Consider the following 14096-nt stretch of genomic DNA (forward strand, 5'->3'; position numbering starts at 1 on the left):
CATTCTGGCCTTAAACACTTTTTAATATATGTTGCATTGATTTTCAGTTGATTTGATAGAGATCCCAATAAGCTGATTCATCATTGGTAATTTAAGACAGACTTAAAAGCTCTTTACTAGACATCTTCTAGAAAGATGATTGCATCAGCTGATATTGCAGTATAAAATAAAAACTAAGAAAATACCCATATCCAGCAATTTTTCTGGAAGAAAAAAGCAGTGTAATTCTTTCACTCAGCTTGAATACACTTGTGTATTTAATAGACATATATATTTTGACAAATTAGAAAAATTAAGGCTTTGAAAATTTGAGTGATTCCCAAATCACTGTATTTTGGGAGATAAAATGGCATAGTCCAATCTCCTTAAAAAAGAACCTAAGAAAATAAATAATCTCCTTTTTTATTCTAAGAAATAGTAGTAATGATTTCTGAAAGAGAAGGAATTATCATTCACAGTTTTTTAATTAGTTGCTTCTCAGATTTTTTTGTGCTGTCCTGAAACATCATCTTTGAAGAGCAGATTTAGATTTTCTCTTATCTCTTAAGCCTACAGGCTTTTGGGAAATGGTGCTTGTTTATATTCTCTGCATTTCTGTGTTGTCATTCAGATAAGTCTATCAAGTTAGATTGGAATCTTCCAGCCATTAACAATGTCTCAAACCTTTAAGTCAGGGGTGTCAAACTTGGAGATGGAGCAGGCACAGCCAGTGGTCCGCAACATGTGCATCCCCTCCTGATTCTGCCTGCCGCAACCACGCCTCCTTCTTTGAGGACCAGATGCAGAGCCCCTGCTGCTGGATACACCCCCCCATGTGCGTGCGCGAACACACACACACACACACACACACACACACACACACCTGAAATGCCGGAGATGCCTATCTTTAACCTCCTGTCATCCATACCGGGATGGGGTAGGCAACGATGACCCAACACCTCCTGTGTACATGCACACACACCGGGATGGGGTGGGCCGGACTGAAGCGACTGAAGCTGGCAGCTTACAATTTCCAGTACGGCTGCTTGGGCCGGATGTGACAACATCAAGGGCCGAATCCGGCCTGTGGGCCTTGAATTTGACACCTCTGCTTTAAGTGAACATGGAGACAGCAATCTGTCCATCTTCTTGTACAAGGATCAGATCAAGCACACAGTGAAAACAGTAACAAATTCTGGTAGATAACCTGCTTGGCCAAGAGCTTTTAATATCCCAAGGGCTAAGTTAGACAGGCTGCCCCATCTTTCAGCAATGTGCCTTATACATACTAACACTAAAGTAAATCATTCTGAATTATTCCTGAGTAAAGTTTACTTTAATTTTGTCAAATCTGATAGATTTCTCGAGTAAATGTTAGATTGTCCCTTGCAGCACAGACTTTTCAGAAAAAAGTGAAATTATTTCAGAAGACCTTTAATGGTTGGTGACCATCTTAGATAGATGTTTGCCATCAACTTTAGTAGTGGGTGGTTAGTTATTTAATTATTATTAATGATTATGCTTAATTTAATGTATTTGTTTAATCAGGGTAATGAGAGGACAGACTCCAGACTGAAGGCAACAACAGTTCTTTATTAGCAGACAAGTATGTACAATCCAGCAACTGTGAGGTCTGACAGCTCCCCTTTTATAGGGAGCTGTCAGGCCTCTTAACCAATCAGATCAAAACAGGCTTCCCGCCTAAATGAAGGAAAGGAGTGGAAACCTCTGTAGTTAGTATGAATATCTAACAGTATTTATATCTTATATAATCTTTTAATGTGAGACTTTTTATAGATATTACAGTGAATATTTACCATGGACATCATCAGTCATGTTTTGATTGTGACTGTGATTCTGTAACTTGGCATAAATCAAGATAGAGTTGGTGGTACCTAAATGTAATTATTAATTAATCAATTAATTAATGTTTACAAGTTTTGGAAAGTCAAGCACAAAATTACAGTATAGCAACAACATAGACCAACTATTTTTGATACAATAAAAATCAGGTAATTTTATTGCCATTTCATCTACCATTTCATTCAGCCTTTTAGGAAGACAACAGCAGAATGGCAAGAGAAAAGACTGATCAGGATTCAGAGTGGATGGGATATGCTTGAAATAAACGGTTGCATTCAGAAATTGTCACTTAAATTGTCAGAGTGGTAAAGTGTTACACCGTTGACACACCTTGAAGTTGCTGCTAGATGACAATGAATGAAAAAGGAAACACAAATACTGGTATAGCTAAGGATGACATAAATCTGATTTGTGACATGAGGATTAGATAGCCAATACTGTATTATGGGGATGTTTCATAACAGAGAAAAGAAGCTGCCAGGGCATGTTTGTGCCATGTTTTGGTGCCAGTGGGTAAGAGGTCTCAGCCATTATGTTTTGAAGGTTTGCATAATTAGATATCATGTTTAACTTTGGGAAAGTGGAAGAAGTCCTGTCAGAAACCTTGAAACCTTGGTAGATTTAAGATTTTTCCCCTGGTTTTATCTGGGTTGGATTTGAGCTTTTCCTATTTTGTTTTGTTTTTCCAGCACATTTATGGTTTTGGTGAGTTTACACCTGAAAAAGATGGCTAGTACTCTGCATTATTTTGCACAATTGGGAGAGATTTTCCTGCAGCTGTAAAAGAAAAAGAACTTGGAAGCAGCTTGGAGGTGTTGGATACAGATTAATAGAGTTGGAAGGGACCTTTTAGGTCATCTAGTCCAACCCCCCACCCCGCCCAAGCAGACCCGACACCATTTTTGACAGTGGGCAGTCCAGTCTCTTCTTGAAAGCTTCCAGTGATGAAGCTACTACAACTTCTGAAGGGAAGCTGTTCCATTGGTTATTGCTCTCACTGCCACAAAATTTCTCCATATTTGCAGGTTGAATCTCTCTTTGTTCAGTTTCCATCCATTATTCCTTGCCTGGCCTTCGGGTGCTTTGGAAAATAGCTTGACTGCCCCCCCTCCTCTCTGTGGCATCCCCTCAACTATTGGAACACTGTGATCATGTCTCCCCTGGTCCTTCTCTTCACTAGACTAGCCATGCCCAGTTCTTGCAACCGTTCATTATATGTTTTAGCTTCCAGTCCCCTAATCATCTTGGTTGCTCATTCTCTGCACTCTTTCTAAAGTCTCAACATGTTGTTGCTAGTTTCTGATTTATTGTATAATGAAACAGCTGACACCAGTTAATTATTCTACAGCAGGGGTTCCCAACTCCAGGCCATGGACTGGCACCAGTCTGAATCCTGCTAGGAACAAATTCACCCAAGCAAGCAAAGCTCCATCTGCGCATGTACGGGATCCAGGCAGCATACAAAATGCCTCATCCACGGAAAAATTGCCACCACAGAACCAGTCCCTGGCATCCAAAAGATTGGGGCCCACTGATCTACAGCGAAACAAACCATGTCTTAGTTCAACACATGAATTAATGGCTTGCTTACTTAGAAAGATAAATATCAAAATATGTCAGATAATTTCAAGGTATCCACGAAGTCATTCTCGGTCGGTACAAGATCAATATCACTTAGAAATGTTTATCAGATAATTTGTTATTTCAAAAAAAAAATCAATTAAAAGGCTGTCGATGTAACATTTGGGTGAGGTCATTTCTTTTTAAAACGGATGTTTCAGCACAAAATAAAGTAAAATAATTTTGTAATGTCTGCATTCCATTGTGCACATCCCTATGGTTGTGATGCTTAGTTGATTGACTAAAATATAGTCTTTTTGAAGAGGAACGCTTCAAAGATGTTGAGACTGCAGTTCCCATAATTTTTGCAAATCTGATTGTGCTTCTCCCCTCCTCACCACTCCCTTATATTCCTGTAAAACTAAGGAGGTGTCTGTCTAATATGTTTCCTTCCATTTGTGGATTGTTTTGGGTTTGAGTCACACTTCTTGACTCCTCATTCTGGGAATGGAGCCAATTTGGTCTAATGGTTAAGGCCCCAGGCTAGAAAGCAGGTCCTGCCTTAGCCATTAAAGTCAGCTGGTTGCCCTTGGGCCAATCACTCCCTCTCAGTCCAAACTCACCTTATAGCTGGGATGGTAAACCTATGGCACACATGCCACAGGTGGCACACGGAGCCCTCTCTGTGGGCATGGGAGCCATCACTCAGCTCAGCTCCACCGTGCATGCGCATGAATCTCCCGCCAGCCAACTGGTTTTCGGGTCTCTGCCACGCATGCGGGACACAGGTTTGCATGCACGGGGGGCGGAGGGGAAGGGGGTCATGCACATGCGCATGGGGCAGGAAGAGCGCAAGGGACTGTGCACACATGCACAGGAAGACAGGGTGCATTGCATTGTGGGTGTGGGCACGGGCGCACATGATTTTGGCCCGCGAGGACAAAAAAGTTAGCCATCACTGCCTTATAGGGTTGTTGTTGTGGGGAAAACAGGGGGAAGGTTTATTGGCTACGTTTGGCACCTTCAGTTATTTGTAAAACGAATAAAGGCAGGAAACAAATAAACAATCAAAATAAAATAAAAATGGATTTGGTATGTCTGTCAAGGTTACCTGCTTTCCTTACTCTGAATAATATCTGACTGTGCTTACATTTTCCTTCCGTTTTCTCAAGTGAAAGTATATTACAGCTAGTCCTATAGTTAACAACACAATTGATCATGACAATTATAGTTGTAAGTCATGATGCTCATAAAGCCAGCCGCCGTGTAACTCAAGGGTGTCCAAACTTGGGAACTTTAAGACTTGTGGACTTCAACTCCCAGAATTCCCCAGCCAGCATGACTGGCTGGGGAATTCTGGGAGTTGAAGTCCACAAGTCTTAAAGTTCCCAAGTTTGGACACCCCTGGTGTAACTGGACCTGATTTTACGATCTTTATCATGGTGGTTGTTAACTAAACACAGTGGTCATTAAATGAATGCAGTAATCGTTAAGGGAACATGGTAGTCATTAAGTGAACGAATTGTTCACTATGGGCTGGTTTTTGTCAGAAACTGGAAATAAATGCCAATTTCCAGAAAAATTGTAGCAAATCATGGTCATGTGACCGTGGAGCGCTGCAAACAGCCATAAATACAAGATGCTTTCTAAGCACCCAAAGTTTGTCTTGTGATAGCAGGGGACTCTCCCAACATCAGAACTTTGAAACTGGATCATAACTGGGGGGCATTTTTTAAAAAAATATGGCAGAAAAGTAGGCAATGCTACTAGGAGTTTGAGTGACTGATACATAAAAGTAAACGCTGCAGGTATAAGATGTTCAAAGCAGTTCTACAAAACAGTAACAAAGCAATGGTATACAGTAACAGTATACCATTAAAAGCACAACATATGACTTCTGGGTACATTAAACCATAGTTTGTTGGTAAGATGTCATGGAATCTCTAAATTCTCTTTTTAAATGTTTTGTTCATAGACTTTTTTGTGATTCCTTTTATGCATTAAACCGCTATTCAGGCTCTAATTGAAAAAGATTTTGCAGGCATTAAAAAGATTTGTAAGATTAGTGTTTTTCAAACTTGGCTACTTTAAGATTGTGGACTTTAACCCTTAAAATTTCCCAGGCAACATCCTGAGGGAATTTTGGCTGAGGAATTCTGAAAGTTGAAATCCATTCATGCTTGCTGGGGAATTCAAGGAATTGAAGTTCACACATCTTAAATTTGCCAAATATGAAAAATGCTGGGCTAGATTCACTTAAACTGCAGGGGTTTCAAACTGGCGGCCCATGGGCCAGATACGTCATGCACAGGCCACGCCTACCCCGACTCCGCAAAGGCAAAAAACCACCGTGATACATCACGTGACATCACATGACGCCACCAAGTTTGACACCCGTGGGTTAAGTATTTGGTGAAATTCTTTATTCTATATAACAGTGTAAGGAGTAAAAGCAGATCATAATAAAAGTAAAGAATGGTTGCAGCTCTGTGCAATCAAAGACACACTCTCATATTATGGAACGTGCTTTTCAAGGCTTGGGGTTTCAATTACAGGGTGGCAGCCATCATCCTGACCTTCTGACCCCACCACAGATGCCCTTGGGTTAGAGCATGCTGGGCTTTTGAATCCATGTTCCACTTTATGCATTTATAGTGCAGAAGAAAGATGAGCTTTTCCTTTCTTTCAAAGTTTGAATGAACCATTTAACTATTGTAATTTTTCCTCCTACACAGAGTTGTCATAATTATATTATAGGCAAAGTCTTATTTTTTTTCTATTCTGCATCACCTTCTGTATTAGTAGAAGCCTTGAAAATCATCATTGTACCAGAGGTGGTATTCAGCAGGTTCTGACCAGTTCTAAAGAACCGGTTATGGAAAGTTTGAGTAGTTCGAAGTTTGAGTAGTTCGAAGAACTGGTAAATACCACCTCTGACTGGCCCCATCCCCATCTATTCTCTGCCTCCCAAGTCCCAAGAGGAAATGGGGATTTTGCAGTAACCTTCCCCTGGAGTGGGGAGGGAATGGAGATTTTACAGTATCCTTCCCCTGCCACCAAGCCACACCCACCAAGCCATGACACGCCCGCCAAGCCTAGTCCACAGAACCGGTAGTAGAAAAATTTGAATCCCACCACTGCAATGCACCAATAGTAATAGCAATGGGTCACATTTTTTCCCCTATTTAATGTAGTAGTAGGAGAAACCTAAGCTCTTCAACATTCACCAAAGTTCCCTGGACAATAGATCTTACATTGATCTATTACTGGATTAACTTCAAGAAGCAGAATAATCTTAGTCTGTTACATCAAGCAAGCAAATCTGATGACATCAAGAGCCAAAAAGTTTACTATGAAAAAGATTGAATGTTATGAACTTGATCCAATCTTACACATCTAAGAAAGAATATGCCATAATAGATAACTTTAGTATGATCCATAAATTTTCAAAGCAGCTTTTCCTAATTTGACATCCTCCAGATATACTGAATATCCATTATTTTTAACTAGCTGAAAGGAACTGGGCAAGGTGTAACAACACATACGGAGAATACCCTGCTGGGAAAATATGAATGAAAGCTTTAAAAATACAGATTCTGTTTTTTTAAAAAGTGTCTTATGAAGTGCTGTGGGAAAAGTCTGCCATCCTGTGGATGAAGGTTTAATGTACATGCAATGAAAGTTGATTTGCATCTCTCCAGGAAAAATTAGCATCAATAGATTTCAGGATTTTCCATAAGAAGTCATGTTATAACATCAGTTACCAATATAATAGAGGAAAATAAAAAATAATTCTTCAATTATTTATTGTTACATTCAGTCCACCAGGTGAAGAATTTAATATTCATTGAGACTTTCTTAATGGTGTTGTTTGCTCAGCATATTGTTTTTGCCAGAAAAACAATACACTGTGGGATGGCCAAATATATTACATTTCAGCAAGGACCAAAACTCAATGATATACTCTAAATATACATAACCTATTCTTGTTCAAACAATAGACTATGCATATCTTACCATTTAGGGATGTGGTGGCTCAGTGGCTAAGACATTGAGCTTGTTGATCAGAAAGGTTGGCAGTTTGGTGGTTTGAATCCCTAGCACCCCATAATGGGATGAGCTCCCGTTACTTGTCTCAGCTTCTGCCAACCTAGCAGTTCAAAAGCACATAAAAATGCAAGTAGAAAAAATAGGAACCACCTTTGGTGGGAAGGTAACAGCGTTCCATGCGCCTTCGGCATTTAGTCATGCCGTCCACATGACCATGGAGACATCTTCGGACAGCGCTGGATCTTCAGCTTTGAAACGGAGATGAGCACTTCCCCCTAGAGTTGGGAACCACAAGCATATATGTGAGAAGGGAACCTTTACCTTTATATTACCATTTAAGATTTTAAAATATACAAATCAAAGGAGCAAATAAAATAGTAAGCTATAACACAGAGAATATATTTGCGAGGAACACCCTTATATTCATTGCACATTTCTCACAGAGTTCTTTTATTGTCTGCTTTATAACCTGAACATATTTGGTTTCTAGGCAGCTAATTTTTATTGATCTTGTCATGGAACATTATTACAATTTAAAGATGACTTGGAAAAGAATCTAGTTGTTCTTGGGCAGCTCTTGATCACGGAAGTTCATGTCCGGACTCTTGGCATTTTCACCCATCAGTCATTGTTTGCTTTCTCCCAATCTTTGGCATTTTTAGTCCAGCCATGATACTGTTGCATTTCTGCACACCTGTGCTTACATATGGACTGCATATCGTTCATTTGATTGATTAAAACACATCATATAGAGACTTTTGGCAAGGAGCTGCTGCTTTTCCAGACTTCTCTTCCAAGGATTGCTATTGAAACCCATAGAAAGGAGCAGCTTTTGATTTGGGGACAAAAGTGTCCCTCAAGTAACAAACAAATGAGAGGCCAGAGAAGAGAAGATTCTGATCTCCTAAATCAGTATAGGGAGAAATTATAGTTGATATGATTTTTTTTTCCAATGATACTTCTGCTGATAATTTTAAAGAATCAGCAAAAGGATATAGCGAAATGATCTTCCTCTTTCTCCCTGACTCTTAGTGACTCTGGGCAGCTCACAAGATAAGGATCTAAGTCAATTGTTCCCAACACCAAACCACAAAATAGCCAACTCATGTTGTAATCCAACTCCGGTTGTTTGCTTATGATTCTGCTAAATACGAAGCCAACAAGTCACTTCAATTAACAACTTGCAAACAGCGCCTGGAAATAAAAACTTGGGGGACGCGCTTGCGGTCCCACTGAAGGTCTTCAAACGAATCTGCGGAGAGGTAATAAGATAAAGCAGAACGTTAAACTACATTTCCCAGAAGGCTAAGCGCATAGACAATGCCCTGCACAACCGCCCTGAATGGGATTCTGGGAATTGCAGTTTTCCGGTTACTAAGGAGTAGCCAGTGGGACAAAATGTCGTACGTGTTCCCGAAGAAGGCTGGTGTGTCGCTCAAGCAGGTGAAGGCTGTCCTGGTCACTTTTTGTCCTTTCGAGTTGAATGTGCAAAGCACCAGGTGAGACGGATCGCGAGTGAGGCTTTCCGGACGCTTGCAGACCAGCCTGGAATTCCCGGATCGGACTCTAGAGGGTTAGGGTTGTGTGTAATGGGAATTGCAGGCTTAGAAAACAACGTCGTTGCAAGGAATAAGCTGCCCATCCTTGGGATGCGCTACATGCTCGTTTGGGGCTAAATCCCGAGTGGGATCGAGGAAGAAATTACCTGGATGCAAATGGTCGATTGCAAGGATGCCCAGGCTTGTGGTTGCTTTTTGAAAAATAACTTGGTGGGAGAGAAGGGTGATGGAGGGGCATCCTAACTTGAAAGGGTTGCTGGATTGTAACTGTTGCATTTAAACTGTTGCGTTTTAATTCACGAGCCAGCATCTTGTAGCAGACTTTAGTTTCCATGAACACACCATGGTTAGTGGTACTGAAAATCTGAGATGTCCAGAAAATGCAAAAGTGTTATACAATACAATACAATACAATACAATAATACAATACAATACAATACAATACTAGAGTTGGAAGGGACCTTGGAGGTCTTCTAGTCCAACCCCCTGCCTAGGCAGGAAACCCTATACCGTTTCAGACAGATGGCTATCCAACATCTTCTTAAAGACTTCCAATGTTGGGGCATTCACAACTTCTGGAGGCAAGCTGTTCCACTGATTAATTGTTCTCACTGTCAGGAAATTTCTCCTCAGTTCTAAGTTGCTTCTCTCCTTGATTAGTTTCCACCCATTGCTTCTTGTTCTACCCTCAGGTGCTTTGGAGAATAGTTTGACTCCCTCTTCTTTGTGGCAACCTCTGAGATATTGGAACAATGCTATCATGTCTCCCCTAGTCCTTCTTTCTCTTAAGCTAAACATACCCAGTTCCTGCAACCGTTCTTCATATGTTTTAGTCTCCAGTCCCCTAATCATCTTTGTTGCTCTTCTCTGCACTCTTTCTAGAGTCTCCACATCTTTTTTACATCGTGGCGACCAGAACTGAATGCAGTATTCCAAGTGTGGCCTTACCAAGGCATTATAAAGTGGTATTAACACTTCACGTAATTACTATCTCTTCAGTAGTGAACAGGATTTAGAACTAAATCATGATTAAAGTAGATCTGGAATTTGTTTCATCTGATAGTGCCTGGATATTGATCCGCTGTCACCCCCTTGAGCAGCTGGTGAAAATTAAATAAAGCGTATGGTGATTCTGCTGCAGAAGCATCTGTACAGCTACCCCCACATCTTAAAACAAATTTCTGAGAGTGCTAATGGCAATTTAATTGTAAGTTTGCTAACATGCCTTCTTATGTTTAAGTCAGGTCAGATGACAGTCTAGATCAGTGGGTCTCAACCATCCTAATGCCGCGACCCTTTAATACAGTTCCTCATGTTGTGGTGACCCCCAACCATAAAATTATTTTATGTTTTCCGTATTTTTTCAAAAATATTTGTTTTCTGATGGTCTTAGGCGACTCACGTGAAAGGGATGTTGGACCGCAAAAGGGGTCCTGACCCACAGGTTGAGAAGCGCTGGTCTAGATCATGGCTATATCTACAATAACCATGATCACATTGTAGTAAATATTCTCTTTAACTACAATTAGACTCTTGCCTGAATTCACATGACATGTTGAACAATGGCTGTAGAATAACATTTTAGTGTCATTATGGCTCAGCCACAATGTTAATATATAGCAGGTGGGTATTGATATTGCACAAAGTAAATCAGCAAATAAGACAATCTTGTGTTTATATATATCACAGATTTTTTATAGTAGGCCTCCTTTTACCCTTTATATGAAAAATATTGCTTCTTTTTATGTAACCTTTATATAACAAATTGTTGACAAGATATGCAAATACATTTTTATGGTCTTGATCTTTCTCCAACTTCTTTTCAGAAATTTTCTTCAATGTCTCTTTGAAAGGAGGGCATACAAATCAAACTTGAACTGTGATGTGAAAACAGAGATAAAACATGATGGCTCTGAACCAGTTATAGACATCACATTTGGTAAGAAATAATTTCATGCAACCAATAGCAGGAAATGTCTATGGAGATTCTCAGTCCTTCAGGTCATGGTTATCCCAAGGTGCTTTTTGAAGAGACAACTGGACTTTCTGGTTTTTCTTTGAAGACATTTCACTTTTCATCCAATGCTGAAGAAGCTTTTTGGATGAGAAGCGAAATGTCTTCTAAGAAAATCCAGAAAGTCCAGTTGCTTCTTGAAAAAGCATCTTGGTACAATAGCAGGAAATATTATCCAGTGGCTCAAAATATCATGAGTTCTAAAAGAATTGGAAATATTAGTTGTTGTTTTTTTAAAAAGGTTTCAAAGTTTTTGAAGTATTACTGATCTGTTTCAAATATTTTTACATCAATAAATCATCCTTTATAATGACCTCTGTTTCAGGAAATATTTATAAATAGATACTTGAGTTTGAAAATCAAACATTGTTCAAAATAGCTTTTAATGTAAACTTTTATTCCCTTGGTTGTAATATTCTTTTATTTTTGTGCTACTAGCTTTTGCAGATTGTCTCTGATAAGACTAAAACACTTGACATTTCTATTTTGTTTTCATGCCACATGATAGGAAATAGAGAAATAAAAGCATAAAGCAGCGATGGCAAACCTTTTTTGGCTCGTGTGCCATAAGCGGGGGGAACACAGGGGGGTCGTGCGCAGGCGTGCCACACCCATAATGCAATGCGTGACACTCCCAGTGTGCATGCGTGCATGACAGGTGCTCCCCCCCAATTTTTGCATGCTTTTTTCAGGCTCCAGAGGCTCCAGGGGCAAAAACAGTCTCCCCTGCCCCTCCGGAGGGCAAAAAACGACCCTATGAGCAAACCAGAAGTCACTTCCAGATTGCTTGTAGAACCGATTTTAGCCCTCCGGAGCATTCAGGAGCTCTCAGGAAGCTTCCCTGAAGCCCCCAGAGGGCCTCTGGTGGGAGGAATGGTTTGGAGGAGGCTGTTTTCGCCCTCCCCAGGCTCCTATAAAGCCTCTGGAGCCTGGGGAAGGCAAAAAATGGCTTTTAAAAAGGCTGAACTCAGCTTGCCAGCTCGCAAATATACACTGGCCAGATGATAGTGCAACGCCTCGCGTGCCCTTCCAAATGGGTCCACGTACCACCTGTGGCATGCGTGCCATAGGTTCGCCATCCCGGGCATAAAGAATAGATGTATATGATGTTTTCTAAAGATATATTTTGTAACTTATATTTTTATTTCTTTCTTTGTATCCTGCCTTTATTCTTTTTACAAATAACTCAAGGTGGTGAGTAAACATATCCAACACATTTTCCTCCACCTATAACATGGGTTAGGCTGAGAGAGAGTGACACAAGGTCACTCAGATGGCTTTAATGGCTAATGTGGGACTTTGACTCACAGTCTCCTGGTTTCTAACCTAGTACCTTTATAACCCCTAGACCAAAGTGATTTTCCAGATATAAGCAAAATTAAGTATTCCTCTTTGAATCTTTAATGTGACCCTATCGTATTTCCCGTTAGATGGTTTGAAAGCTCTTCCAGCTTTTCTTACATACACATACATATGCTAATACATGTTAAATTCATGCTAATTTCACACATACCTACTACACTTGTAGAGCTATTTTCTATGTGGTTGTGGTTTTTTACCACTAGATGGCTTATTGTAACTTCTAGAAGCCATTGTAGATTACTGATGAAATTACTTTAATTAGGATGTCACTAATAAAAAGGTAATGTAGAATTTTACCAGAAACAGATGAGAAAGTCTGAGTACAGTTGAAAATCATACTTTGAAGCATGTCTGATCATGTTTTTTAAAGTTCTCTTTAGATCAGTAGGGCTTATTAGCTGGAACCTGGATGTGGATTGAAACCATGGTAATTACGGTTTTTGTCCCCTGGAGTGAAAACACTTTTTGAAGGATTCTTTTTCCATTAGGGATTTGAACTTGGTTTGGGGAATTAGTATGATATGTTGTATATTAAGCAAATGGTGTCAATGTTGTTTTTGGAAATGGTGTTAAAATGGGTTAGAACTTGTAGTTCAATGGTGACCCTGAGTGTGTAGATGACAGATTTTTGTCCTTGACATTCCCAGGTTATATTAAAATTCATTGCTTGAAACCCTAGAATCTGCTCTCATTTGGCTTTTAATAGTATTTGCTAAATCTGTGTTTCTCAACCTTGGCATATTTAAGATGTGTTGACTTCAATGTCCAACATTCTCCAGCTAGTAGAGGAATTCTGAGTTCTGGGAATTGAAGTCCATATATCTTAAAAGTTGCTATGGTTGAGAAGCAGTGGGCTAGATTGTGGCAGGATTTATTTCAGGGAAAAACACTTCATATCCTAGCTTTAGGTTTGTATTGCCACTCTTTCTTTAAGGATGGAAAGCTGATTATTTTAAGTTGGATCTCATATATGTGTATGCCTAATTTTTTATTTAATGTTCAAATAAATGGAATTGTCTTAGCATTATTATTCATACTGAAGATAACATTACAAAAGACCTATCTGATTTTGTAACCCAGAATATTAACACTCACTGGTTGCTTTTTATTTTCCTACTATAATTAAACTGCTATATTTCTTTTCTAGCTGATGGTGAGAGATTGATTATGAAAGGAGCCAATTTAACAACTGAAGAGATGTTAAATGCATTCAACTCTAGATGTCAAAAGAAAGAACTTGCATTGGCAGAATAGCCACCACCATAGACTGCTTGAAACCGACAGTAGAAGAGTTTGCATCGATAATATAAATGCATAGAAATCTGCATGAAGCCACTTTCAGAAAATGGCAGACTTTCCTAATAGCTGAAAGAATCTGGATATATAGAGGAGGCAAACGGATTCTGGTTTAGAAAATGCTTTTTGGACTTTTGATTAATGATTAAACTCTTAACACCTTATCAGTGTTGGATTAACATCATTTTTCTTAGTATGTCAAATCATCAAGTAAGTTAATAGTCTGCAAAATTCTGATCCTTTTCAGTCGATAAAATTATATTCATATTCACAAATATAAATTATTAAGGTTTTATTAATCTGGACTGTGAAGTTTTTCTATGGTACAAATTGCATACATTTGCTTATACATAGACGCTACATCCAGAATACATTAGACAAAACCACTCACTTTTTTAATAAGCTGCACAAGC

The 14096-nt window shown here is 39.5% G+C and overlaps 1 protein-coding gene across 1 annotated transcript; it reads left to right on the forward strand.

Annotated features, from left to right (window-relative positions):
• The first annotated feature begins 8795 nt into the window (after window positions 1-8795).
• Window positions 8796-13847, forward strand: MRPL53 (mitochondrial ribosomal protein L53). Its single transcript, XM_081951016.1, has 3 exons — window positions 8796-8951; window positions 10838-10950; window positions 13535-13847. Exons 1-3 carry the CDS (start codon window positions 8851-8853, stop codon window positions 13639-13641), a joined length of 321 nt encoding a protein of 106 aa, XP_081807142.1. The 5' UTR covers window positions 8796-8850; the 3' UTR covers window positions 13642-13847.
• The last annotated feature ends 249 nt before the right edge of the window (window positions 13848-14096 follow it).

The sequence above is a fragment of the Natrix helvetica genome, assembly GCF_964273705.1.
Source record: "Natrix helvetica genome assembly, chromosome: 4".
Classification (NCBI taxonomy): Eukaryota; Metazoa; Chordata; class Lepidosauria; order Squamata; family Natricidae; genus Natrix; species Natrix helvetica.